The 26,541-nt window shown below is 40.6% G+C and overlaps 2 protein-coding genes across 2 annotated transcripts in view; both read left to right on the top strand.

The window, feature by feature from the left end:
* The window catches only part of MUC16 (mucin 16, cell surface associated), a 38,825-nt gene extending 18,202 nt beyond the window's left edge, over positions 1–20,623 (top strand). Inside the window, exons 34-44 of the mRNA XM_063290796.1 lie at positions 421–488; positions 2,910–3,082; positions 10,932–11,071; positions 11,688–11,755; positions 14,857–15,011; positions 15,661–15,824; positions 17,914–17,981; positions 18,187–18,359; positions 18,679–18,717; positions 19,087–19,166; positions 19,566–20,623. Of these exons, the coding sequence (XP_063146866.1) occupies positions 421–488; positions 2,910–3,082; positions 10,932–11,071; positions 11,688–11,755; positions 14,857–15,011; positions 15,661–15,824; positions 17,914–17,981; positions 18,187–18,359; positions 18,679–18,717; positions 19,087–19,166; positions 19,566–19,661 (1,224 nt within the window). The 3' untranslated portion in view covers positions 19,662–20,623. The remainder of the gene's footprint in view (positions 1–420; positions 489–2,909; positions 3,083–10,931; positions 11,072–11,687; positions 11,756–14,856; positions 15,012–15,660; positions 15,825–17,913; positions 17,982–18,186; positions 18,360–18,678; positions 18,718–19,086; positions 19,167–19,565) is intronic.
* Positions 20,624–21,628: 1,005 nt separating this feature from the next.
* On the top strand, positions 21,629–26,150 carry LOC134487430 (actin-like protein 9). The gene is made up of 3 exons (XM_063289230.1): positions 21,629–21,645; positions 24,841–24,880; positions 25,233–26,150. The coding sequence occupies exons 1-3, from the start codon at positions 21,629–21,631 to the stop codon at positions 26,148–26,150; spliced, it is 975 nt and encodes a 324-aa protein (XP_063145300.1).
* The last annotated feature ends 391 nt before the right edge of the window (positions 26,151–26,541 follow it).

The raw sequence follows: 26,541 nt of genomic DNA, 5'->3' as shown, positions 1-26,541 counted from the left end.
AATAGGAAGTCTTTATAACTGCTTTAAGTTGGAAAAGCCTATAGCTAGCTTCTCTCATTTAGAATTCTCTCTATATTCCATGTTTGGTTTGGGAGTGCTGTAAGCCAAAATGTCATCGTTGAGTTGATGTATAAGAAGAAAAGCCCCCCAGGATGGAAGAAGTACAGCCAATTTTAGAGAATAAAATCCTTGAATGGAGAAGAACCCTGAAGCCCAATGAGGCCTGGAATTCTGACTGTCATCCATTGAAAATAAAAATTTAGTGGGTGGAAAATGGAATAGGATGACAACAGCTGCCCTCCACGTTGCAACATTTTGCTGCAGTTCCAAGCTGAACTATTTTTATCCTACCTTTCAGTCTATGCTTTCAAAGCAGCTGTGTGGGTAAAGGTACCCGTACTAAACTTTCTCTTTCCCCAGATGGAACCTCTTCTCAGGGATACAAGCATTGGCTCAGCATTTAATGGGTGCAAAGTGCAGAGCTTCAGGTAAGAGGCTACAGCACAGCCTGGGTGGGTGGGTGAGCTCAGATTTTTATTTTTAAGCAGATGCTTTTGTAAAACCAAGGAAAAGAGCTTGTATGCCACAGCCTTCCCCCTTTGTTGTTCCACTATTTAAGGATAGTTTGGGCTGGGCATAGATGTTCCATTTCCCCATCTTGGTGGATCCTGTCATGTCTTCCTTCATTAACTTGTCAAAACACATGTTGCACCTTCTAGGCTAATACAGTATCCATTTTGTCACAGGGACCAGCCAATTGAGAAACAAATCAATGGACTTTAAAAATATACTGTATATATCAGTGCTAGGCTCGGCAAAAGGAGGTTGTGAGAAACCAAAGTTGTCTTGGCATATGGTGTAAACCTGGCCATCACTTAACCATGTTGTTGTTTATTCGTTTAGTCACTTCCGACTCTTCATGACTTCATGGACCAGCCCACGCCAGAGCTTCCTGTTGGTCGTCAACACCCCCAGCTCCTCTAGGGATGAGTCCGTCACCTCTAGAATATCATCCATCCACCTTGCCCTTGGTCGGCCCCTCTTCCTTTTGCCTTCCACTCTCCCTAGCATCAGCATCTTCTCCAGGGTGTCCTCTCATTACATGGCCAAAGCATTTCAGTTTTGCCTTTAATATCATTCCCTCAAGTGAGCAGTCTGGCTTTATTTCCTGGAGGATGGACCGGTTTGATCTTCTTGCAGTCCAAGGCACTCTCAGAATTTTCCTCCAGCACCACAGTTCAAAAGCATCGATCTTCCTTCTCTCAGCCTTCCTTATGGTCCAGCTCTCGCAGCCATATGTTACTACGGGGAACACCATTGCTTTAACTATGCGGACCTTTGTTGTCAGTGTGATGTCTCTGCTCTTAACTATTTTATCGAGATTTGTCATTGCTCTTCTCCCAAGGATTAAACGTCTTCTGATTTCCTGACTGCAGTCAGCATCTGCAGTAATCTTTGCACCTAGAAATACAAAGTCTTTCACTGCCTCTACATTTTCTCCCTCTATTTGCCAGTTATCAATCAAGCTGGTTGCCATAATCTTGGTTTTTTTGAGGTTTAGCTGCAAGCCAGCTTTTGCAATTTCTTCTTTCACCTTCATCATAAGGCTGCTCAGTTCCTCTTCGCTTTCAGCCATCAAAGTGGTATCATCTGCATATCTGAGATTGTTAATGTTTCTTCCAGTGATTTTAACTCCAGCCTTGGATTCCTCAAGCCCAGCTTGTCGCATGATGTGTTCTGCGTACAAGTTGAATAGGTAGGGTGAGAGTATACAGCCCTGCCGTACTCCTTTCCCAATCTTAAACCAGTCCATTGTTCCGTGGTCTGTTCTTACTGTTGCTACTTGGTCGTTATACAGATTCTTCAGGAGGCAGACAAGATGACTTGGTATCCCCATACCGCTAAGAACTTGTCACAATTTGTTATGGTCCACACAGTCAAAGGCTTTAGAATAGTCAATAAAACAGAAATAGATCTTTTTCTGAAACTCCCTGGCTTTTTCCATTATCCAGCGGATATTGGCAATTTGGTCCCGAGTTCCTCTGCCTTTTCTAAACCCAGCTTGTACATCTGGCAATTCTCGCTCCATGAACTGCTGAAGTCTACCTTGCAGGATCTTGAGCATTACTTTGTTCTCAGTGTGATGTCTCTGCTCTTAACTATTTTATCGAGATTGGTCATTGCTCTTCTCCCAAGGATTAAGCGTCTTCTGATTTCCTGACTGCAGTCAGCATCTGCAGTAATCTTCGCACCTAGAAATACAAAGTCTTTCACTGCTTCTACATTTTCTCCCTCTATTTGCCAGTTGTCAATCAAGCTGGTTGCCATAATCTTGGATTTTTTGAGGTTTAGCTGCAAGCCAGCTTTTGTACTTCCTTCTTTCACCTTCATCATAAGGCTCCTCAGTTCCTCTTCGCTTTCACTTAACCATAATATGGTTTATTTCTTTGATGTAGCATATTATGAACACAGATTGTGCTTTGTAAGCTTGGGTTTGTGTGTATTGTATAAAGTCTGCTAATCAGTATCCCATTTTCTCACTTAGTCAGGATAAAGCTCATTTAGGGACTTTGAGTAAGTGGCCCTTCTTAGTTTAAGCTGTTTCACAAGTTATTGTGCAGATAGCCTTCAGTTTTTTTTCTGAAGAAAAGTGGGATGGGTGGCTATATAAATGTAATAATTAAATAACAAGTTATGTAATGGTTATTTTCATACAACACTCTGGCTGTGTTCAGACATTCTGAATTTGATTAGTTTCAATTTTAATTAATTTGGCATAGTGTGTTGTTGAACACAGGTTGTTAGCGTCTGGCTCAATCTAGCTTGTAAAGCCATAAAATGGATTTAGTAAGTAACCAAGTTAAATTTATTGTGTGAACACAGCCAATATGCATATACTTCTTTCTCAGACCTTTGCACAGGAGGGGTCCGGTGATGGTGGATAACACTTGTACTTACTGGAATGAACTTCTCTCCATGCCTTTTGACCGGGTGAAGGTTTATGGTGAGCTGAGTAAGCTGACTAAGGAAGGCACCAGCATTGGCCGATACAGCATAGAGAAGAACAGTCTTTATGTAAATGGTAAATATTGGGCTGCAGGAAGCTGGCCAAAATATATATTTTCTTGTATTTCAACCATCAGTGAGATTGTAGCAACAGGCCCTTATTGATCCAGCAAAAGTAATTGGGAATTGGAGATAGGAGGAAAAATAGATTTGCTATGGCCATATTCTCAATGGCATGCTTAACTAGGCAATTGGGTAGGTAAATGTGTTGTGGAGACACTGAAAAGGTGTTGGGGCGGTTAGATGCATATTCAGATTCACATCATATCATGCAAAAAATCCTTTTCAGAGGTGATCTGTCCCTTCTAATGTCTGTAGTTGAGACAAAATCTTAGAAGACCCCACAAAAATGGGTCTTCATTTCATCTCTGTGGTGGTTTTGGTTTTCATAAGCACCCTATCCCTTTGGGTATGACTCTCCTGAACCTGTCTGCCATCCTGCCATCTTAATCTCACTGCCTTAAGTAAAATAAAAATGATCCCCAATGGAATGGGCCAACTGTATGATCAGCATCAAAAAAGTCAAGATAGGGGCTTCTGGGGGAGGTATGGCGAACTGAAGATGGCTCTGTGAAAGTGGAGCCAACGGCCATGGCAAAGGCCAAGGAACCAGTGAGTAAATCAGCTCCTTGGAACCTCACTCACGTGTACTCTGGACAGCTGCTCCTCATGAGGAGATTGCAGGACAGCGGTTTTCTGTGGGTTTGAGCACTGGGAGATGACTGGATTAGCCATCTTGCTCACAACTGCGGCAAAGACTTTTAAAGGACACTGTTCACAAACCTCACTTTCTAATCACTTTTGGAAATTGCTCAATAATGACTTCTAAGCTATTAGAGATCTTTGGAATGAAAAGTTTGAAAACACTGGGTGAGAGTGCCTTCAATCCTGAAGGAAAGAAAATTTTAATTATAAGCTTAAGAATTTAAAGAATTTGAAATAAACAGCAAAAAGCAAAATAAGATTTTGATCTTAGAAAGTTGTAAATGAACTATGGGTCCAGATAAAATTGGAATATTGAAACTTTTACAATAAGATTTTGGAATTAATTATAAAGTACAAACAGCTTCTTGTGGGAAAGTTTTGGCTTTTACAAGATGTAACAAAGATAAGCAATTTCATGATTTCAAAACCTGGACACTAGAAGGGACTAAAGATTTTAGGTAGAAGTAAATATTTTTTATTCCTTCTCTCTATTCTCTTTTCTTTCTTTAAGTTTATACAGGCCTGTAAAATGATGCAAAACATTATAACAATAAAAATACTGGAGAGACTTTTGAAGAATGGAATCAGAAACAGTAGCCACAATATCAACAATGTCAGTAATGAGGTCTGCTTCTATGGATAGACTATGTCCAAAAGATGTTATTGAAGAAATGACAGATGTAGAACAAATTTAATCTGACAAGATAGAGATGGTATCAAAAGTGGATTTACAAGTGAAGGCCAAGAGAATGACTTAAAAAAGGATGTTTCACTGGATTTACAAAAGAAACTGGCTGAAGTTTTAAATTTAAAAGGGAAATACAAATGTCAAACCAAGAGAGTGACCTGGATAATTTTTTCCTATTGGATTTTCAAAAGGGGCTTGTTAAAGCCTTGAAGAACTCTGTGTGATGGGACAAGGAAGAAATGAAGAGAAAGCAAATCCTACAACAATATTTGAATGAACTAAAGATTAAGACTGTTAGAAGTAAAAGGAAAGAATACAATGTTGGCTTATTTGATCAAGGTTAAAATAAAATATGTTGTTACTTCTGGCAAGCCTTTATGGACTTTCTGCTGACACCAGGACTGAAAATATGATGTTTTATGGATATTTTTTTTAGATAAGAGATGGGATATGGGATGAAGAGATAAATGCTTGTAACCTTAGAGGGGGTGAAGAATCACTAAATTTGTTTCTACTTGTTGTGATGAAGGTTGGAAATCACTTCTTTATATACTGCTTTTCTCCTTGTTATATTCTTACTTTTCTCTTCTCTTCTTTTTGTTTTCCTTGTACTTTTTACTCCTTCTCTCTATTCTTTTTTCTTTAAGTTTAGTTTGCATTAGATTTTACTGATAATCAAAATTCTTAATAAAAATTATGAAAAATTCCCTTCTCACCCCTATGGGTAGTATGTGTCGTCTTCAACCATGGGCCTCTACCAGAGGCCTGGGAATTCGAGGGTTCTGCACAAATTTTAGCTGTTCCTAGCATTACACTCTTCTGGACAGAAAGCTCTGATGTTCCCGGGATCAGTTGGAGCCCCTCTCCCAGCTTAGGAGTCACAGCCCTGAGAGCTCCTACCACCACTAGGACCACTTTAGCCTTTACTTTCCACATCATCTCTAGTTCCTCCTTCAGGTCCTGGTACTTCTCCAGCTTCTCATACTCCTTCCTGATGTTGCTGTCACTTGGCGACACTACATCTATCACCACCACTGTCTTCTGGCCCTTGTCTACTACCACGATGTCTGGTTGGTTGGCTAATATGTCTGGATCTGGAAGTCCCACAGGATCTTGGCCCTGTTATTCTTCAAAGCCTTCTGTGGAATTGTTGGAATTTCTTTGTTTTTGCCTGGACAAGCCATTAAGGTTACCGTAGTAATTGAGTACTTTCTTAAGTATCGGCAGGGTGAAGAGGTCAAATTTAATTGTCCTCAGTTTGGGTGTTAATAGCTGCATTGCCTGGGGGAGGGCAGCTTGCTTGTTACTTGTTTAGTTTCGCTTTTGCAGCTGAGTAAGCAGCTCAGTTCTTTCTGAGCACGTGTATGAATGCACAAGCCTGTAAATACGTTTTTGTGCTTTCTGTAAATAAATTTATTTTTATAGAAATGCCTGGTGTGTGATTTTTCTGATCTCTCTGGGCCAAACGCTTTCCAGCACACTCTGACAGGATATGGGCCCGGTAAGAAACTCAGGGAAACCCCAGAGAGAGCAGAGAGATCAGCTCCACACCTCATGCACAATTTAAAGGCAGGTAGCAAAGACCTGTGAAAATTTCTTTGGAGCCGCCTCGAGTTTTTCCAGCCACTGCCGGTCTGCAGGACAAAGAAGCCAGCTGAGGTGACTTGCAAAAGAAGGAATAAGCCATGGCTACCTCCCAACCCTCAGCGATGCCTCTTGAGCACCTATAAGAGACCAACTACTTGAATTGGGCCCTGAAGATGGAAATGTATCTTTGCAGAGAGAATCTTTGGCTGCCAATTGGTGAGCAAACCCCCCAAAATCCCAGTGCTGAATGGCTTAGACAGGATGAGCGGGCTAGAGCCACCATTATCCTGGGAGTTGAGGACAATCAGCTAGTGCACATGCATGGCATGCAGTCTGCAAAGCAAATTTGGGACACTTTGAGAGACTTGTATGTAAAGGCAACAGCAGGGAGTAAAGTTACCCTGACAAAAAAGCTGTACAAAGCCTACCTTGCAGAAGGAGATAGCCCTCCTGAGCACCTGCATTATATTCAGCAGGTGTTTGTTGAGTTGCAGGAGAGAGGAATGGAATTTACACCTCTCACAAAATCCTATATCCTCCTGTCCTCACTGAATGAAATGTGGGACATGCTGATTTGTACCCTGGAGGCTATGCCTGAAGCAGACCTCACCCCATCGTATGTTACGCAGTGCTTACTCGCTAAATGGGAGAAGAGAGAGGAAAGATCCCCCCCATCTCTTCTGGAAAGCTGCAGCATCAAAAAGTAAGGGAAAAGAAGCTGAGGCTACAGCACTAGCCAGCCAGCGATGCTTCAACTGTGGTTCAGCTGGACATTTGCAGAAAGACTGTGCCTTGAGACCCAAGAGTAGAAAGACAGAGGGCACAAGACACAAGGGCAACACAGAAGAAGGCTCTTCAGACAACCCAAATTGCACAGGTTGCTGAGAAGGGTAATTCTGATGTATGGGTGTTAGATTCTGGGGCCAATTGTCATTTATATAATTGTAAAAGCTCTTTTGTGTCACTATCTAAAACTGAAAGTCAAAGTGTATCTTTGGCTGATGGGACTGTGACCAAAATTATGGGACAAGGTGACTTGTATTTATCCTGCTTGGGAGAAAGGTGTGTTGTATGTGCCAAATTTACAGTCAGACCTTTTATCTCTGGCACACGTGGCTGCAACAGGGTATGTCATAACGTTTAAGAAAAATGGTTGTGAGATACATAAAAATAGGAAATTGTGTGCTACTGGTATGTTAAAAGACTCCTTGTACATTGTGCAAAATGCAAGGAAGCCAAGCTGCAAGGCTGCAGTTGGCAACACTCCATATCATGACCAATGTGTACACCTGATGCAAAGATTTGGTCATGCTAATTTCAAGTATATAGCACAAATGCCAGAGCTATGTGCTGACCTAAAGATAAAACCCTGTGATAAGTACTTAGACTGTGTAGTTTGCAGAGTGCAAAACACTAAAAGCTCCTGTGAGTAAGCAGTGACAGAGTTACAACTAGACCTCTAGAAATTGTACACTTTGACATTATTGGTCCTTTTGCTCCAAGTTTTGGACAAGCAAGTTATGCAATTACCATAACTGATGATTTCTCAAGATACACATTTATCTATATCTTAAAACATAAAGATGAGGCATTTGAGAAATTCAAAAGTTTTGTGACATGGGCAAATGGAAAATTCCCAAGGCCTGTATCTGAACTCCAATGTGATAGAGGAGGAGAATACCTTTCTCACAAATTCAAAAGGTTCCTAGCTGAAAAGGGGATAGAACAAATTCTTTCTAACCCTTATACCCTTCTGCAAAATGGTGTTGCTCAAAGAAAGGGCAGGACCTTGCAAAATGGAATGTTATGCATGCTTAAAGGTTCCAGATTACTGTTTAAATATTGGGCAGAAGGGATATCCACTGCCTGTTATATGCAAAACAGATTATATAACTCTGATTCAGGATACTCCATTCCATTTGTTTTATGGTGTGAAACCAAAGGTAAATCATCTTAGAGTGTTTGATAGCACTGCATGGGTTCATATACCAAAACAACAGAGAAGGAAAGGAGGCCCCACAACAAAGAAAGCCATCTTTGTTGGCTATGAACAAAGCCAAAGGACCTACAGGTTCATAGTGGAAGATAAATTAATAATTAGCAAAAGCGCTTCTTTTGCCAAGCAAAACAGGGGGAGATTAAATTCTAGCTCTCCAATTGATCTGACCACAACAAGGGAACAGCAAGGACTTGCTGATAGTGATATTTTGCCTAGTGAGGACATTAAACCAGAAAAGCAAACTGAAGATCTGTCTGATGAGACAGATGCTTCTCAAGAAAGTGATAGGAGTCAAAATTTAAGCCCTGTATTACCTCGCAGATCTCAGAGGAGTAATAAAGGCGTTCCTCCATCACGTTTTCAGGCTGAAACAGTAAAGGCTTTTCACATATTCACAGAACCCGAATCTTTAGAACAAGTGAATGCTTTGCCACCTGAGATTGCACAAAATTGGCATTCTGCCATGCAACAGGAGTTAGCATCTTTGAAAGAAAATAAAACATGGAAACTGGTAAATCTACCTCCCAATGAATGCTGTCTAGGTTGTAGGTGGGTTTTCAAACTGAAAAGGGATGCTGATGGCAAAATCCAAAAATATAAAGCAAGGTTGGTTGCAAAAGGGTTCACTCAAAGGAAAGATTTAGACTTTGACAAGACTTTTGCACCAGTTACTAAAGGTGAATCAATTAGATTGCTGTTAAAAATTGCTGCACTCAAAGGAATGTCAGTTCACCACTATGACATTCAAACTGCATTTCTCTATGGTGATTTAGACCACAAATTATACATGCAGCAACCCCCTGGCTATGAAAACAGGGAGAATCTGGTCTGTGAACTGCAAAAATCAATCTATGGGTTAAAACAGGCTGCTAGATCCTGGAACCAAAAATTAGATGAAAAACTGCAGAATTTTGGTTTTGAAAAAGGAAAAGCAGATCCATGCGTATATATGAAGAAAGACAAACAAGGCTGTATGTATCTGTGCATTTATGTTGATGATTTGCTGCTGTTCACATCAACAGAAAAACAAAGACTTGATTTTGAAGCCTGCATGAAAAGCCATTTTAAGTAGACAGGTAGAGAAGCCTACATCTATTAGAAAAGCAGCATTGAAGAGGTTAATAAGGTATTTGCAAGGAACAAAGAATTATTGCCTGAAGCTAAATGCCTGTGGAACAGAGAAATTGCAGGCTTTTGCCGATTCTGACTGGGGAGCAGATGTCAGTGACAGGAAATCCACTTCTTGGATTTTAACTCAATTTGCTGGGTCAAGCTTAGACTGGCATTCTAGAAAGCAAACACTTGTTGCTCTTTCCACTGCAGAAGCAGAGTTTTATTCTCTAGCACAAACCTGTAATGAGGTTATATGGTTTAAACAGTTGTTAAAAGACAGGTATTCCCTGTAGTAACATATGGCTGCGAGAGCTGGACCATAAGGAAGGCTGAGCGAAGGAAGATCGATGCTTTTGAACTGTGGTGTTGGAGGAAAATTCTGAGAGTGCCTTGGACTGCAAGAAGATCCAACCAGTCCATCCTCCAGGAAATAAAGCCAGACTGCTCACTTGAGGGAATGATATTAAAGGCAAAACTGAAATACTTTGGCCACATAGTGAGAAGACAGGACACCCTGGAGAAGATGCTAATGCTAGGGAGAGTGGAAGGCAAAAGGAAGAGGGGCCGACCAAGGGCAAGATGGATGGATGATATTCTAGAGGTGACGGACTCGTCCCTGGGGGAGCTGGGGGTGTTGACGACCGACAGGAAGCTCTGGCGTGGGCTGGTCCATGAAGTCACGAAGAGTCGGAAGCGACTAAACGAATAAACAACAAAAAAGACAGGCATGGAAGTGAACCAGCCTATAACTGTTTATGAGGATAATCAAGCTTGCATTGCAATGGCAAAATCTGAAGCCTGCAAGAATAGAACAAAACGTATAGATATTAGATGTCAATATATCAAAGACATGATAGTCAAAGGGGAAATAATTTTAAAATATTGTGAATCAAAAGATATGATGGCTGACATTTTAACCAAACTTCTTGCTCTACCAAGACATACAGAGTTGACAAAGAAAATTGGTTTGTGTCTTGCTCCTTAGCAAAACAAAGGGGAGCGTTGGAATTTCTTTGTTTTTGCCTGGACAAGCCATTAAGGTTACCATGGTAATTGAGTACTTAAGTATCGGCAGGGTGAAGAGGTTGAATTTAATTGTCCTCAGTTTGGGTGTTAATAGCTGCATTGCCTGGGGGAGGGCAGCTTGCTTGTTATTTGTTTAGTTTCGCTTTTGCAGCTGAGTAAGCAGCTCAGTTCTTTCTGAGCACGTGTGTGAATGCACAAGCTTATAAATATGTTTTTGTGCTTTCTGTAAATAAATTTATTTTTATAGAAATGCCTGGTGTGTGATTTTTCTGATCTCTCTGGGCCAAACACTTTTCAGCACACTCTGACAGGAATCTCCCATATGGACTTGGGAGGGTCTAGCCCATACACTGTGCAGATGTTCCTGTACACAATGCCAGCTACTTTGTTGTGCTGTTCAGTGTATGCTGTTTCTGCATGCATCTTACAACCTGCCACTATGTGTTAGACTGTCTCTGAGGCCTCTCTGCACAGTCTGCATCTCAGGTCTTGTCTAGTGTGGTAGGCCTCTGCTTCTTTGGATCTGGTGCTTAATGCCTATACTTGTGTGGCCACGATTAGGGCCTCAGTGCTGTCTTTTAGTCCAGCCCTTTCCAGCACTAAGCACCAGATCCATAGAAGCAGGGGTCTATATATAAAGTCAAGATGGCAGCCATGAGTATAACTGCTTTGAATTTTGCTTGACAGTAAAGTGGGGAAACGAAGGAAAAGGAAAAAATAACATTGCTTCTTGTTTCCTTCCTCTAGGATACTCACCGTCTACAACTGATTCAGCTCCAGGTGGAGTAGGCTATGAACTTGGTTTCACAATCACCAACAAGAACTTGACCAATACAAATCCATTATCTCCAGAATATAAGCAGTTGATGGGTACCATCAGTAACCAGGTGATGATTTTCACTTTGAACTCCTCTATTCCAGACGCTGAATAGAAGCATGATAGGAGACTGCCATGAGATGGTGCCCAGTTGCAAGTCTCACTCACATTCTTCAATTCCCTCTTTTTGCAGGGTATTTTTGGATTAATTTTCTTAATCTGCATCCATTCCTTTCGCAAACTATAACCCAATTGTAGTTACAATAAAGTAGTTCAGGAAGAGAATGTCCATTAAATTCAAATATATCATTTTATCAATCTGCCTATTTGCCTATTTGCCTAATTACATAGTTGATGTAAATTGATCATTTGCAGTAATCTCAATTTAATGGACTTGATTTAATGGGCAAGCCCTCAACTGGACAGACCTTAGTTCATTTAATGAGGATGGAATCTGAGTGAAAAATTTGTCCATTGTATCTGAATCCATTAAATCAAGGTCCATTAAATTGCAACCGTACTATAGTTCTTCTGGAACAGTTTGTTCTCAGATCAGTCGGGTACTCTCACTGCTTTCTCAATTGGTTTCCCTACCAAGTAGAGTGGGTGGTTTATTGTGCACCAAACAACAAGGGATTTAAAATGTAGATTTAATCTTAATAGGACTTAATTTGACTTGATTCCAGTTGAATCAACTCTTCCACCAGAGTTCCATCAGCGATGGATTCAAGATTTGTGCTGTAACTGGATTAAGGTCAGTATTTACCAAAGGTGGCTCTGAGCATGATCTTGATGACATCACTGAGTTCATACAACACATCAAACCAAGTGAAGTGTTATGGCTTAGTATGGTGTGTGAATTCATTACTCAGCAAACTATGATTAAATAAATTATGGTTTAGTGTAATGTTTAAACTAGATCTATGTCTATGCACTCATTGTTTAGATCCTACCTGTCTTTAGTACCAAGCACTTGAAGATACCACCTAAACCTGGCTATATAAAACGTTTAACACAGGTGGTGATTTTCTAGGTGGGGGATAGTTTTCGCAGTATACTAGGAAGCTAATTATCAATGTTGTATTGTATTGTTTTAACGTTTGTTATGAAGGTGGAGTGTTAGCCACTTAGCTGGCTATGGCTGAAGCAGCCAACAAGCCTAAGTAATAAAATAAAAATAAGAAAACAAACACAGTGTTTCCTAACTCACATTCTCCAAGCATGTTGGGCTTTTAATTTCTAGAATTCCAAACCAGCATGTCTGTAATGGAACCAGAGTCCCCTTTCCCATCCTTACCCACCTTTCCAAGTAAAGTAGAGCATTTGCTGCAGGATATACAAAACAAAATAGCGCTCCCCACCTTCTACATTTCTTCAGACTTTTGAACTATGACATAATTTAGAGCTACTGAGAATAAAGAAGCATTTTATTCATAACTTATTGCAGCTAACTTCATCTTCTCCAACAGAAGAGAATATCTGTAGCTCAGGGTTGAACTGTGGAGTCCTTGGTGTTCTCTGAGCTTGGTTGTTTGCTTGCAGACGTTTCATTGTCAGATGAGGTAACATCATCAGTGCTCTGATGGAGGGCTTAGAGAGCACCAAGGACTCCATCATCCTCTCCTGTTTTTGTGTTTTTTATAGTTTTTAATAATGATGAATATTTAAAATATATTTATTGATTTTTTTAATTAAGTGTTGTACATCACCCAGACTCACTTTTTTGTGAGATGGGCAGCTATACAAATTTGATGGACAAATAGACAGATAATAGCCTCTTTTCTGCAGACAGGCCATTGATTTCCATCCACTTACCCCTTAAGCTGGCAGTGGGTAGCTTGGCCTGATTACAAAAACCCTGTGCAAGTTCAGCAGGAGCTCTCTCTCCCATCCCTCCAGCTTAGGAGAGAGAGAGGAGAAAAGTGCCCCAAAGAGATTTAAAAAAAAAGTGGGGGACCGGTCAGAAAGAATAACAAATTATATATCAGAAACAGAATGCCCATTTTAGGCACTGGCCCCACTCATTCCTTCTGCAACTGTGCCTATCACGTGAATCTTCCTTCCCTAACAGATTACTCCTGAAAGAATGCAGCTCTTGGCATTAAAAAGGTTGCTAGCCCCTGCTGTTGACTGAGCTAAGTAACTTAGGAAAGGTATTCCAAAATAATCAGACATGAGAATAGTCAGATTTCTCTCAAGACCATCAGAGGACATTCAAATCTTCTAGTCCAGATGATACTGATTGAAAGAATTAAAGGCAGGGTTAATTACTTAATTAATTAAGGGCAGAGGGAAAGCAAAAGCAGACATGGTTCTGTTACTGGGCCTGGGTTCAAGAGGTCTGGCTGAGCCCATACAATGGTTATGTCGATTTATTATTGAGTTTGTTTTTTCCTTGGCTGTGGTTCATATGTGTGTTGTCATTTCCTGTTTTTTATTTTTATGCTGTTTTAAAATATTGTTAGCTACCCAGAGCCATGAACTTGAGATGGGTGGCCATATAAATTGAAATAATAAAATAAATAAAATAAAATAAAATAAAAGTATGGCTTACTTAGAGTACTGCAGCATTGGTTAATACTGTAATCAGAGGCATGGAAGTACCTTAGGTCATAATGGTCAACCAGCTGGCATGTTCCTCATTTAGGCAGAGTTCTGACAACGCATGAAACCCAGCTTAATAAAGAAAAATATTGTATTCACATAATATATTAAGTCCAAACTAATAGACTATCTTATGATTAATATGATGGCCCTGTTCATACAACATACTAAGGTAGTGTCTGATTGCCACAACACACTCAACCACAAACTGCCCAACAAGCTATCACTGTAGTCTATTTTAGTTGTTATATGAACCCAGCCTTACTTTATAAAGCCATTGGCAAGGGGTGGGGCATGTTGTCTTGCTTTTCTAATGCATATATAAGAATTGGGATATGTCTCCAGGAAAGCTTCATTTTTTTTTAATCTGCTGGATCTAGGAGCTGGAATCCAGAAACTTCATGGAGATGCATATTGTTATTACTATTATAGATTTTTTAAAATCCTGCCTTTATCATTTTTATAAATAACTCAAGGTGGCAAACGTACCTAATACTCCTTCCTCCTCCTAGTTTCCCCACAACAACAACACTGTGAGGTGAGTTGGGCTGAGAGACAGGGACTGGCCGAAGGTCACCCAGCTGTCTTTCATGCCTAGGGCAGGACTCTCAGTCTCCTGGATTCTAGCCCATTGCCTTAACCACTAGACCAAACTGGCTAATTCCACCAAAGTAGATTTGGCCCATTCCTAATAGGTTGAGTAAATTTACATGATAACCCATCATGTGGCTTGTCTGGTTTTAGGTGAGTCTGTTTGGTTTCAACCCCAGCCATTATGGTTTATAAACCAGGGCTTATTTTTGAATGTATTGTTTGGGGACCCAGCCAATTTTGGTTTATTCAGTAAAAGATGCTGAAAGCAATGGATTTTTTTGTGGACAAACTTGACTAAGACAGTGGGAAATACAGCTGTCAGTGGTCCTGCTGGCTAGAAATTCTGCACCACTGAAAAAGCCAGTTATGGCAAAGGATGCGTTAACATAATAGATTTTGAAGTCTCAGCATACCAAGTGTGAATCTTTTGTTCTGTACGCACTTTGACCTTAAGACATGTCATCAAGATATCAAAGCTCAAGATATTTTGAAAGTTGCCTCTGAAAATATCTGAGTTTATCTAGCAGTAATATAATTTGAGATGCCTTTGTGTATTAGATATTTCACTGCCAAACCAATTTGCTTCTTAGCTTTAGTCTGGAGTCTGCTCATGTTTCCTCCTTTTTTTTTCTTCCTTAACCACCCCATACTTTTCAGAATCGGTTCCATCATAGTTGATTGCAAGTGTTACTTCCATCCTGCAAGGAATATCAGCAAAGACATGGTCAAAGATGCTTTTCAACGAGAGACCCAGAATGCTACCTCTCAGTGGCTGGGTAATACGTTCCAAGTCAAGGGCTTCACTGTGGAAGGTATGAAATTTGGCACAGACTAAAATGGTAATGATTGTTCATGCAGGCCTCAAGCCTTTATGAAATCAATAACATTCCCTTTCCTGTCACTTACGTCATTTAGTTAGTTAGTTAGTTAGTTAGTTAGTTATATTTGTAACACTCTTAAGGGTCTTTCTGAAGCTTATAATAGCTTGGCTGCAAGCCTTTCAGACTGAGTGAAAATGCCCCCCCCACCAGGAATGTTTGTTTGTTTACTATATCTGTATACTATTTGTTCCCAAAGGCTCTAGACAGTTAACAGTGAATAATTAACAAAAAAGCCCTAAATATACTGTATATAGAACAAATATCCGTAAAATGAGTGCCACAGACATTACCTGTATATTATAAAACACCCTCCTTCTGTGCCAGTCAGAAGAGGAAAATATTTACAAGTTTCCTAAAATACAGGAGGGAGATTACATTAACTGTATTTTTAAAATATATACTGTATTTCTTTAGTTATGTGTATTTTTAAATTATATTCCTTATTTCTTTAATTATATATTATTGTATTCTATGGTTATTACTGCAGTGGTGGTAGCTTTTGTACACCATTTAGAATTGCCTTGAATTTACAAGTAAATAAATGTTTGTTATATTTGTGCACTCCTCTTTCTGTTGAAAGCTCTTGAAACAAATACTGAAGCAGTAACCTATAAGCCCCCACACATGCTAAAGGTGAAGAGCTTCACTGTAAATTTCACCATTACCAACTTGCCATACAAGAGGGACATGAAGAATCCAAAGTCAGATGTTTATCAGAAAGCCAAAGCGAGTATCGAGAGTGAGGTAAATGGCTGAGAACTTGGGATAACCTTAGAAAACATCTGCAGGATTTGTTGATGTTAAAGCCCCCAAATGTGTGCAGGTTTTCTGTCTAGAAGAACATGCAGCAGTAGTTCTACGGTTTGGAGGAAAAATGTTTTTTTTAATCCATTGTGCATTGGAACAATGCTGGAAATAATGTAATATTATAGCATAACAGACAGCAATGTGATTGTGCCTTCCCTTAAAAAAAAATTGATGGACAGCAAAAGTATCCCAACCCTGAGCATCCTTTTCTCTCCAAATCATCAAGTGTGTTCTTTTCTGCTTCCAGGCAAAGTCCTTGAAGTTAGAGCCTGTTTCAGAGGAGGTATCACAATTACGATAAGACTGATTGTGGAAAGGAAAATTAAATGCACATATCTATTAGTGTACATGCCCCCTGCTTTTAAAGAAATGCAAGACTATTTACAGAATAGAATTGTTCTGTTCCATTCATCCCCCATTTCAGAGCCAGAAGAGGGAAAATGACCCTTTGGCAGATTCTCCCCATTAACAAATATCTTTGCCAAGTGGAAGTCAGATACTGAAGTGGAGGGTTGAGTAGGACCTGGTTAGTCTTCTCCATTACCTAGAAGGCATCTTGGGCAGCTTCTAGAAACCATGATGCTCTAGAGAACCTCCAGCCAGCAACCATGACACGATCGGTAACAGCCAGCCTAACTCCTTAGGAATAGGAATGAGCAGGTCACCCCAAATCTGCTCCATTTTACAACCCGCAGGGGTAGGCCAGTTATGTGGTCCATTGGGTATGTTTCATACATCTACTGTTTCAAGATCAGTTATTTAAAAGTTACATTTGTTTTCCTTTGCAATTTTCCTTAACACACAGAGCTTTTGAGAGAGAGGAGGAAGGAGCGGGTCCAGTAAGTAAGTGAGAGGCCAGGTACAGACACAGACACAGGCAGGTGGCTGGCCGCAAGTGGCACCACAAGCCTGCAGTAGTCATTGAGAGGAGAGACCAGGGGCCCCCTGGTGGCTGGGAAAAAGAAGAGTGGATCATGTTCATGACATTTGCAGTGGAGGGAGCATTGGCCAAAGGATGGGAGAGAACAAGAGCACATGTGGTAGGGGAACCTCTCTGCTGCTGCAGATGCTTCTCTCACAAATAAATGGTTTGGGGTTTTTTTGGTATCTTATCTTGAGAGAAAGAGATACTGTACCAGAAAAGGCATCTATCAGGAGTAAAACATTTCAAGATGGCAGAAGTACAATCAAAGCCATTGTGCATGTGACACATGTAAAAGAGACAGGGATTTGACTGCATGGTCATGGCTGACACCTTGATTTTTTTGAAACCCCCCATGGAGGCCTCTGTAATGGCATGTGGGAATGACCTTGGGAGACAGGGCAAACAGAGACAGCCAAACGAACAGTCAGATAAAAGGCAACTGTTTTAGCCCGCAGCAGGAATGTGGGTGGGGCAAGAGGCTCAGAAGGGATCCTCCATAGTTTCTTGGGCTGTAAAAAAGACAGAAGAGATAGATGTACTTTCAGACTTGCAAGATTGATGTCAGCCTTGCAAGGTAGACCAGACAGGAGACAAAATTAGCTAGATGAGCTAATTCTAATTTATTGTAAAGTTACATTAACAGAAGGGACACGGTGGCGCTGCGGGTTAAACCGCTGAGCTGTCGATCGGAAGGTCGGCGGTTCGAAACCGCGCGGCGGGGTGAGCGCCCGTTGCTTGTCCCAGCTCCTGCACACCAAGCAGTTCGAAAACATGCAAATGTGAGTAGATTAATTGGTACCGCTTCGGCGGGAAGGTAACGGCGTTCCGTGAGTCGTGCTGGCCACATGACCCGGAAGTGTCTATGACAACGCCGGCTCCAAGGCTTTGAAACGGAGATGAGCACCGCCCCCTAGAGTCGGACACGACTGGACTTTATGTCAAGGGAAACCTTTACCTTTTACCTACATTAACAGAATCTTGCAAGTCTGAAAGTACATCTCTTCCCCCTGTCACCTCAAAAGAAATAGGATTAGTTCTTTCTTAACTCATTATCATTCCAAGCAACCTATTAATCCCTCCTCTTTTTTTCCCTTGGAACAGCTCAATCAGTTATATCAACGCAGTGATTTGAAGATGAGTTTTCTAGGCTGCTCCGTGAAAAAATTCAGGTGCGTTTTTAAACAGAATGCAAAGCTAATTGAGGTGTCCAGGTTTGCATTCACAAATTCATATGTTTTTGTTTGCTACTGCCACTACTATTTCAAATTTCTCATGATACCTTTTTTTTCACATTGCCAAATAAAAATCTCAGATTTTTATCTTTTCAACCCCACTTGTTTAAAATTTACCTTGGCTTGTATTTTTCTTTTTCAGACCCACTAGCCATGAAACTCAAACTGATGTTAGTTCTGTCTGTACATTTGCAATGGATTTTGGTTCAAGAACTTTTGACAAAGACCTTGTGTATGATATATTTAAAAACCTGACTCAGAATGCCTCCCTAATGGGGAAATACAGCCTGGACAATAGCAGCATAACTGTTAATGGTAAGATCAGGGAAGCACAAGGTACATTTGAGAGGGGTAGATGTAAATAAATTAGAAAAGGAGAGACAAGGATTAAGTGAGAATCTTGGACTCTGCCAGGGGTTTCCGTGGGGGGGAGGTGTAAAAAAAAAATCAAGATGGCAGCCGCCACCATGCAATTGAAGCATCATTCATGTAAAAGGGGGGTGGAGCTTCAATTGCATGATGGTGGTTACCATATTGACTTGTTTGACGCTTCAGACCCCCCTGGACTCTGCCTATCTTTTCCTCTTTTCCATATTTAATGGAATCCTTCCTTCCCTCCCATTTTTTTTTCCAGGATACCCTTCAGCCATGGCAACAGAACCCTCCAAACAAGGTAATTAGGATCTTTTGACTCAAGATGTTTTGGCTTCAGATTTCAGAACCTTCATCCCCCTGGGCTGAGCTGAAGAAATGTAGGATTGTTATTGCACCGGTTCCTGCAGAAAATCCTGTAAGCTGAAACCAAATTGGAGGGCTGTTGCTTAGCTGTAGCACCCAAGAAGAGAGCTAGGTGGAGCTCACAGGCCTGCTTCCTGATCAGATGCTACAATGATAGCTTGTCTGATCATCAGAATTAGCACAGCGCTGTTTTCAAGAGGCCTATCCAAAGTGCACACTCACATGCACATGGCTTATACAAATGGGCAAGGTGTAAATTTCAGCAATAAATTCATGCATTCACATTCTTTCTTCTTCTTTCCAGAGCTCCCTTATTGGGCCATCATCCTCATATGCTTCTCTGTCTTACTGGGTTCCATCTTTTTCCTTCTTCTGTGTTTCTTGGTATGTATGCACTGTGCTTCAAAGCAGAGGGCTAATGAGGAGTCTGTAACATAAGGAATCTGCAGCACTTCTCCAATAAATACTGGAGAGTGTGTGTGTTTTTCCAGAAGAATTTTACTAATGGGGGCTGGGATGTGATGAAAGAGCTTCCTTCAAGCAATTTTCACATTGGAAGGCCTCCTAGGATGCTGCTGGAGGCAATTCTGGGAAAGAAAAATCCTAAAAACAGTTAATGGAGCTGATGGGTCTTTCTGCTTCGCTTCTCCCTCTGACAAAGTCAGGTGGAATGGAGGCTGTTAGCTCCTGTAGGGTGTCCATGCTGAGAGAGAAAGTGGGTGAAAGGAGGAAGGCACTTCACTTGTATGTGCATAAAATGTATTTATTTCTCTCTCTAATCAGACTGCTGCCTGGGTGAAGAGGAGAGCGGGCAAGTACCAGATCCAACAGAGCATTTTCGGCCTCTATTTCCCACATCTGGACATGCAAAAATCATAGTGATGTGGATTTTAGAAACTTGACTCCTTCCCTGCAAGGGGACCCTTTTTGCACAGAGTTCCATCTTGCACATACTGTGCAGGAAACAATGTTTACCACAGCTGGAATGAATGCCTTGATGAAGAAGAGACATTGCATATTCTATGGAAGACTGCCAGATTGACAGGATGGGGTGTTCCGTCTTATTTATTTATTATGCCTTGTGAAATTTGGAGTATCTTTTTAAATAGCTACAAAAACTACAGATTAGATTATTTAAGTGCCAAAAAATGTTAGATTCTGCCTGGAGCATGGATCGGTATTAAGCAATTTGCATTCTCTGAGACTGCAAAGCATTAATGAACTCTATTGCACATAAAGAAAATATATATTCTTTAGCTCAATCAGTAAATATTACACTTTTTCTTATTTTTGAAGCAGGGATTTTCTTCTTTCCAAGACGATGATGTTGAAATGGAAGACTTAACAGTATTTCTATCTGAGCTGCAATTATAGCATACTGTACAGTAGTATCTGATTTCAAAATAATGTATCATGGATAGAGATGATTTTCAATCCTTTTTTTAATATTTAAAATGTTCCGGATTTTTTACAAATCAATAAACGTGAACAAGAAAATGAAAAACAAAATGAAACCTAAACTATCAAGAATCTAAAATAACCTCTTTTTAAGAAAATCACAGCATATATGATTATGAACTAAATTCTTAGAAGGATTGACATCAAGGAAGATGTCAGTGTGAGGAAACTAGCTTTATTTAGTCAGAAGTGGCATAACTCCTTCTACATTAATTTTGTAATTATATATAGCTAAAATCTAGCTGCCACCACCCCAAAACAGTAAAGTATTTATACTGATCTTATCTTCCCTCTTTTCAGCTCTTTTTCTAGCAGCAAAGTACCTTACATGTGTGGGGGTGTAATTATTTTCTGCTTTTCACTCACTCACAGGACTAGCTGATTATAAAGAATTAAAACTTTGCTTTTTTTTTTGCTTTTTAATAACAATTAAAACTTTACTTAGCAATTAGCAGCTAGTATGGAATATGCTGGATCTGTTTAAAGGTCCAACTTACTGTGCTTCTTTACACAATGATCATTTACTCTTTCACCAAAGGGTCTCTTTTTTATCTTTTATATAGAGGTAAATAATGGAGTTACTTACTCAGTTAGATGGACCTCAGTTTAGTAGACTTCAGATGCAATGGGGGGAAAAATCTGTCCATATGCTGCATGCTTCTGCACATCTGTAAAATTTATTTATTTTATTCATATTTCAAATTTCGTCACTGCCCATCTCCCTCAGGAGAGGGACTCCGGGCAGTTTACAATAAGACTAAAACTAAAAGTAGATTAAAATACAATAAGAACAGTATCTCTTACATAAAAGTAAAAATGCAAAGATAAAATACGATTTTATATAAAATATAAAATCCAGGATGGTGATATTAAAAGTTCTTAGTTTAAATTCATAAATACCCGGGGGCCTCTGCATGATTTTGTACATGTATACAATTGCAAAATATGCATGCATAAAATCCCATTTCCATTTTACACATTTGGAACTTAAGAGGTGAGTCATAAAACATGCAAAGACAATGGCTGGATTCCCCTTACGTGCTGGACCACAAATTTCCAAGTCCTATTTTAGCCTAGTCTAGTGACTTATGGGAACACAGTTCACGGGTCCACCTAGTGCTAAAACTGCACTGCGTGAGAAGACCATTTGCATTCCCAAGAAACAATGCCATCAAAACTTCGTGGGTATGCGAAAGGAAGTGAATATGGGGGTTCCTGCCCTTCCTCCTCACTGCTGGACTTTTCAGCATTGGGTTATTTTGGTAACTGAGATTTATTTAAACTGAGAAGGTCACACCTTTCCCAAGGAATAACAAGAGAGCTTTTTTGTGTGTGTGTACAGATAGTTCTCGTTTAGCGACTACCTCGTTTAGTTACAGTTTGCGGTTATGACGGTGATGAAAAAGTAACTTTGCAACCAATCCTAGGATTTACGACCTTCGCAGGCGTGTAAAGCAAAGCAAAGCTGAAGTAAGGTCATAAGCACAGTCATGGTTTCACTTAGTGACCACTTTACTTAATGACCGAGTTGACGGTCCCAGTAAAAGTGTGGTTGCTAAACGAGGACTACCTGTATAGTCCTCAAGTCAGCCTTGAGTCCTGACAACTTCCTGGACCACTCCCTGGACCAGCCCCTCCTCTGAGGTCCTTCAGTTCTGAGGTAGCTGCACCTGTGGCTGAACGGCGACTGGGAAACTAGGTCTCCTTGCTGCCACACAGACACACACACACACACACCGCCGCTTCGCCATAAACCGGTTTCTCCCTTCCCCACCAGCCCTCTGGGGAGCCAGGAGAGGACTGAAGGGGAAATCCTCACCCCACCCTGGGCCCGGCTAAATACAGAAGGGGAAACCAGACGAAAACTCTGGGCGTCCGTAGCTCAGCCAAGCCGAGGCGGGTGATAGAAGGCCACCGGCCGATTCCAGCATTGACACAAAAACAAACAAAAACTTTGCGAAAGGTATCAAAAAAAAAAGTAAGTTTCCACGCACACAACACACCGTTTAAAAAAACATACAATTTAAAAAACCAGTGCAATTCTAACTAAAACCAGCTCCACAATTTCTAACCTTGCCTGAGGTAAGCCCCCCTCCCCTCCAGGGCTCCAGCCAACTCTCTCAGCAAAACTTTTCCCGCCAAAACCTGAGAGAACCCCCTTCTTTTCTTCTACTGGCTGTCAGGGGTCAGGTGACTCCCTCTGGACACAGAAGGCGGGCTTGTGATGTCAAGGGCTTGTGATGTCAAGGGCTTGTGTTGTGAAGGGCTGGCTGCCCCACAGCTCATTCCTGTCCATGGAGCGTCCTGGAGAAAGCAGGTGGAAACTCTTTCTCTTAAAACAGCCTTTTGGGGCCCGGTTTATATGATGGTTGCAGTGACCATATCTTCTTAAAAAAAATAAAGGACCAACCTGAAAAAGGGGCAAATCTGAAAGAGGTTCATAAGGAATAATAATAATAATAATAATAATAATAGCAGTTTGTGTTTATAATGTTGCTTGACAAAGGAAAATTCAAGAGTAAAACCAAGAAAATAAATAAATAAATCTAAAGGACAGGTGTCTTGAAACGAAGTACTGTCCTTTATAATAAAGGACGTACAGTACAGTCACTGTAATGATAGTATACTGTTAGCACTATCAGTGTACAGATTTGATAGGATGAATGGCTAACTGGGTTAAACATGTAGAAACAGGGCCTTTGTGAGTATCTAGCCCTCCCTTATGCATGAAAGCCAGCTGGGTAACTTTGCGGCACTCCCTCTCAGCCCAACCCACCTCACAGGGTGGTGGTTGTGGGGAAAATAGGAGGAGGAAGGAGTATTAGGTATGTTCGCCGCCTTGAGTTATTTGTAAAAATAATAAAGGCAGGATAGAAAATAAATAAATAATAAAATAACTTCCAGCAGATCTTAAGACATAGAGAAGCAGGTATAAAGAGAGACTGCCTTCCCTTTGTTCTGACCTCTCATCAGTCAATTCTGATGCACATTTGCAAGAAAAACTATCCTATATATTAACAGTGAACACATTTTCCACATGCCATTTGCCATGGGCCAAGTATTAATAAGTCTAAAGGACATAATGTGCACTATGGGTTTGGAATTCTCTTGAATATAATGGGCAAAACAGAAAGTGGGAAGGATTTTGTAGAGATTTCATTCTGCCCAGCATATCTAGGGTTAATGGGTACATAACAATAAGGGTCTCTCTCCTTCCATAAATACTACAAAAGTCAGCTTCAGCTGACAAGTACCATAGTTCTGTTCCTAAAACATTTACTGAGCCAGTTGGAGGTTAGTGGATCATTAAAAGTCCAAAATGGGGATAATTCCAGAAAGCTTTGAAGATCCAACTTTTCCCCCAGGCAGTGAGGCCAAAATGTTAATGGAACTGACAATACATGGGACGTTTTGCTACGGAATTTTAATTAATGTGTGTATTATGTTTTTATCTTTTGTTTGCTGCCCAGAGTTTTATTGGTAGGTGGGTGGTTATATAAATTTATTATATAAATAATAAAGAATTGAACCAGTCAACTAACCCCAAGTTTAGCCCTATATTGACTCTGCCATGCAGAGAATTATAGCATAGAATTGCAGGATGAAAAGTTTAGTTGTTTTTATTCTGATGTCTCTGTCCCAACATTTTAATGTGCTGAAGCAAGCAATCATGCTTCAGATATAATATCCAAAATATATGAGCAGGAGTCCCTAATGGGAATATAGATATTTTTGGAACAAACAGAAGCCTCTCTTTTGAAAGCTAGAGGAAAATCCTGCTTTATCTACACCTGAGACAAAGCTCCTGGCCATTCTTTAGAGGTGCAAATTCAAGAAGAACTAGCCAAGATTGAGGTGCTACCAGACTCTTGATTTTTTTTGCCAAGATTGAGGTTTCTTTTCTCAAGGAAAGGAGAAATGGCCAGGGCAGGAAAAGGTTGAAGAACACAGAGCTAAGCCTAAACAGAGGGAAGGAGGAGGAAGAAAGGTTGCATTCAGTTCTCCATGATCTCTGGCTTCTTTACAGGAGAATTTTGCACCTTCAGTTATTTATTCTATATCTTCTGCTGAAATTAGGAAAGCTTGGAGAGAAACAGCATGCATTGGTATAGGAAAGGACCATTATATTCAGATCTAGGGTTAAAAACAAATGCAGGCCTGTATTTTCCCTCTGCTCCTCCCATTGTGGAGTTGGCCTGGTTGTCTCATGGTATGGATTCACAGTTCCCTAAGTTAAGCTAAAATGGAATTGGGCAGTTCTCCATGTGGTGTGAAGTCATACATTGTGTTACCTGCACTCATACAACTTCCAAATTGTAGCCCATTGTCCATCATTTCCTATCCAACATTTCTAAATCTTCATAAAGAGTCAGCAATATTGTCACTCTTGCCTAGCTGAAAAATCTGCTGAAAATTCTAATGTGATGTCATAGTTCTCCTTTATGTGTCTCAAGTGAAAGCAAGTGACTGCCATTTTAGTGCTGTAGAAGGAAGAAGGTGGGGTCTAAATGTTGTAAATCCACTAGTTTAACTTAATGGAAGGTGGTAATTAAAGATCCATTTACAATGTCAATCAGAGGTTCTAGGCCAACCACTCCAGAGACTTTGCAAGAAACAAGCCCGGGATCCTCACGATCAAAGAGTCCAGAGCAGAAGCTGGTAAGGCTGGGCCATACAAGTAAAGAGACCTCTTCCCCAGGACATGCATTGGACCAGTTATCTCAATCTTGGACATCATCAAAAAAAGAAGGGGCTACCAGAAGGAGGTCATATTCTCCACATAAAGAGTGTTCAATTGTCAAGACAAAAGCAATTGTCATAGATACTGGTACAGGGACATGTAAAGCTGGCTTTGCAGGTCAGCAGACCCCCCAGTCAGTTATTGGGACATTAGTTGGACAACCCATAGAAAAATTCATGAAGATTGGAAGTGATATACCAGACACGTTCATTGGAGAGCAAGCTCGATTGGAACCTGATATTGATATCATTTTTCCAGTAAGGCATGGCATAATCATAGACTGGGAAGCAGCCGAAGCACTGTGGTGGCACATTGTCCAGCATGATCTCAAGGTTGCTCCAGAAGATCATGCACTTTTAATATCTGATCCTCCCCTCTCACCAACTACAAACAGAGAGAAGTTACTGGAGGTTGTTTTTGAGTCCCTCAATTTTCCTGAGGTTTATGTGGCATATCAGTCAGTATTGTCAGTGTATGCTCATGGAAAAATTAGTGGGTTGGTAGTAGATATAGGCCATGCTGTGACACATACTGTACCAGTCCATGAAGGATACAATTTGCCACATGCCATAGAAAAGATGGACATTGCTGGAGCCAATGTGACATCTTTTTTGATGGACCTCCTCAAAGACATGGGGCATTACTTTGATGAAAGAATGCTGGATGTGATTGAGGATATCAAACAAAAATGCTGTTATGTTGCACTTGATTTTGAGACTGAGTGGAATTGTCCAGAGGTAGACAATACAGTGGAGTACCAGTTACCAGATGGCCAAATGATCACTTTGGGGAAGGAGAGATTCCAGTGCCCTGAGATGTTGTTCAATCCACCGCAAATGCCTGGACTTGCTCTTCTGGGCATCCATGGCATGGCCCAAACAAGCTTAATGAAAGTTCCTGAACAAATAAGGAAGGAAATGTATGAAAATATAATGTTATGTGGAGGGTCATCACTTTTTGAAGGATTTGAAAGGAGATTCACTCAAGATATCACAACTAACTTGGAGACTAGCACAAAAATCAAAGTCACAGCTGTTCCACTGAGGCACTATTCTGTCTGGACAGGAGGTTCAGTTCTTGCTTCCCTGAAAAACTTCCAATCATGCTGGATCACAAAGGAGCAATACCAAGAGTATGGACCATATATTGTGCACAGGATGTGCTACTGAGTTGGGCCCAGCCAGGAGAAGTAGGAGCAAAATGGCTGGGAAGGGATCCATAATAAATCAGTAAGTTTGTATAGACTTGAAATGTGGCTTGTACTTAATTGGCCACAGATTTAAATCTGGTGTCAGAATTAATTCCTAGTCACTCCCAACTTTCCTGAGACCCAGCCATCGTAATCTTTTTTTCCCCAGAACTGCAGCTCCATACACTTATGAGACATGGCTATACCCATTCATTATCATTGGTTAGCATGCTGTCTTGCCATCCTAAATGCTAAGTGTGACTCTTGATCATCAAAAGTAACCAACTGTTCTCCTACCTTAATGCCTAACAAGTTACCTCTCTTTAAGATTCCACAGTTATAACTGCTGGTGTTGTTGTAACAAAGTAATA

Source organism: Candoia aspera, chromosome 1 (genome assembly GCF_035149785.1).
Source record: "Candoia aspera isolate rCanAsp1 chromosome 1, rCanAsp1.hap2, whole genome shotgun sequence".
Taxonomy (NCBI): Eukaryota; Metazoa; Chordata; class Lepidosauria; order Squamata; family Boidae; genus Candoia; species Candoia aspera.
This window is presented reverse-complemented; position numbering and strand designations above follow the sequence as displayed.

Excerpts from the sequence above, each read along its gene's own strand:
- LOC134487430 (XM_063289230.1), top strand. Across the intron at positions 24,881-25,232 it reads CCGGGATCCTCACGATCAAA|TTTCCAGTAAGGCATGGCAT; the intron begins GAGTCCAGAGCA and ends ATTGATATCATT.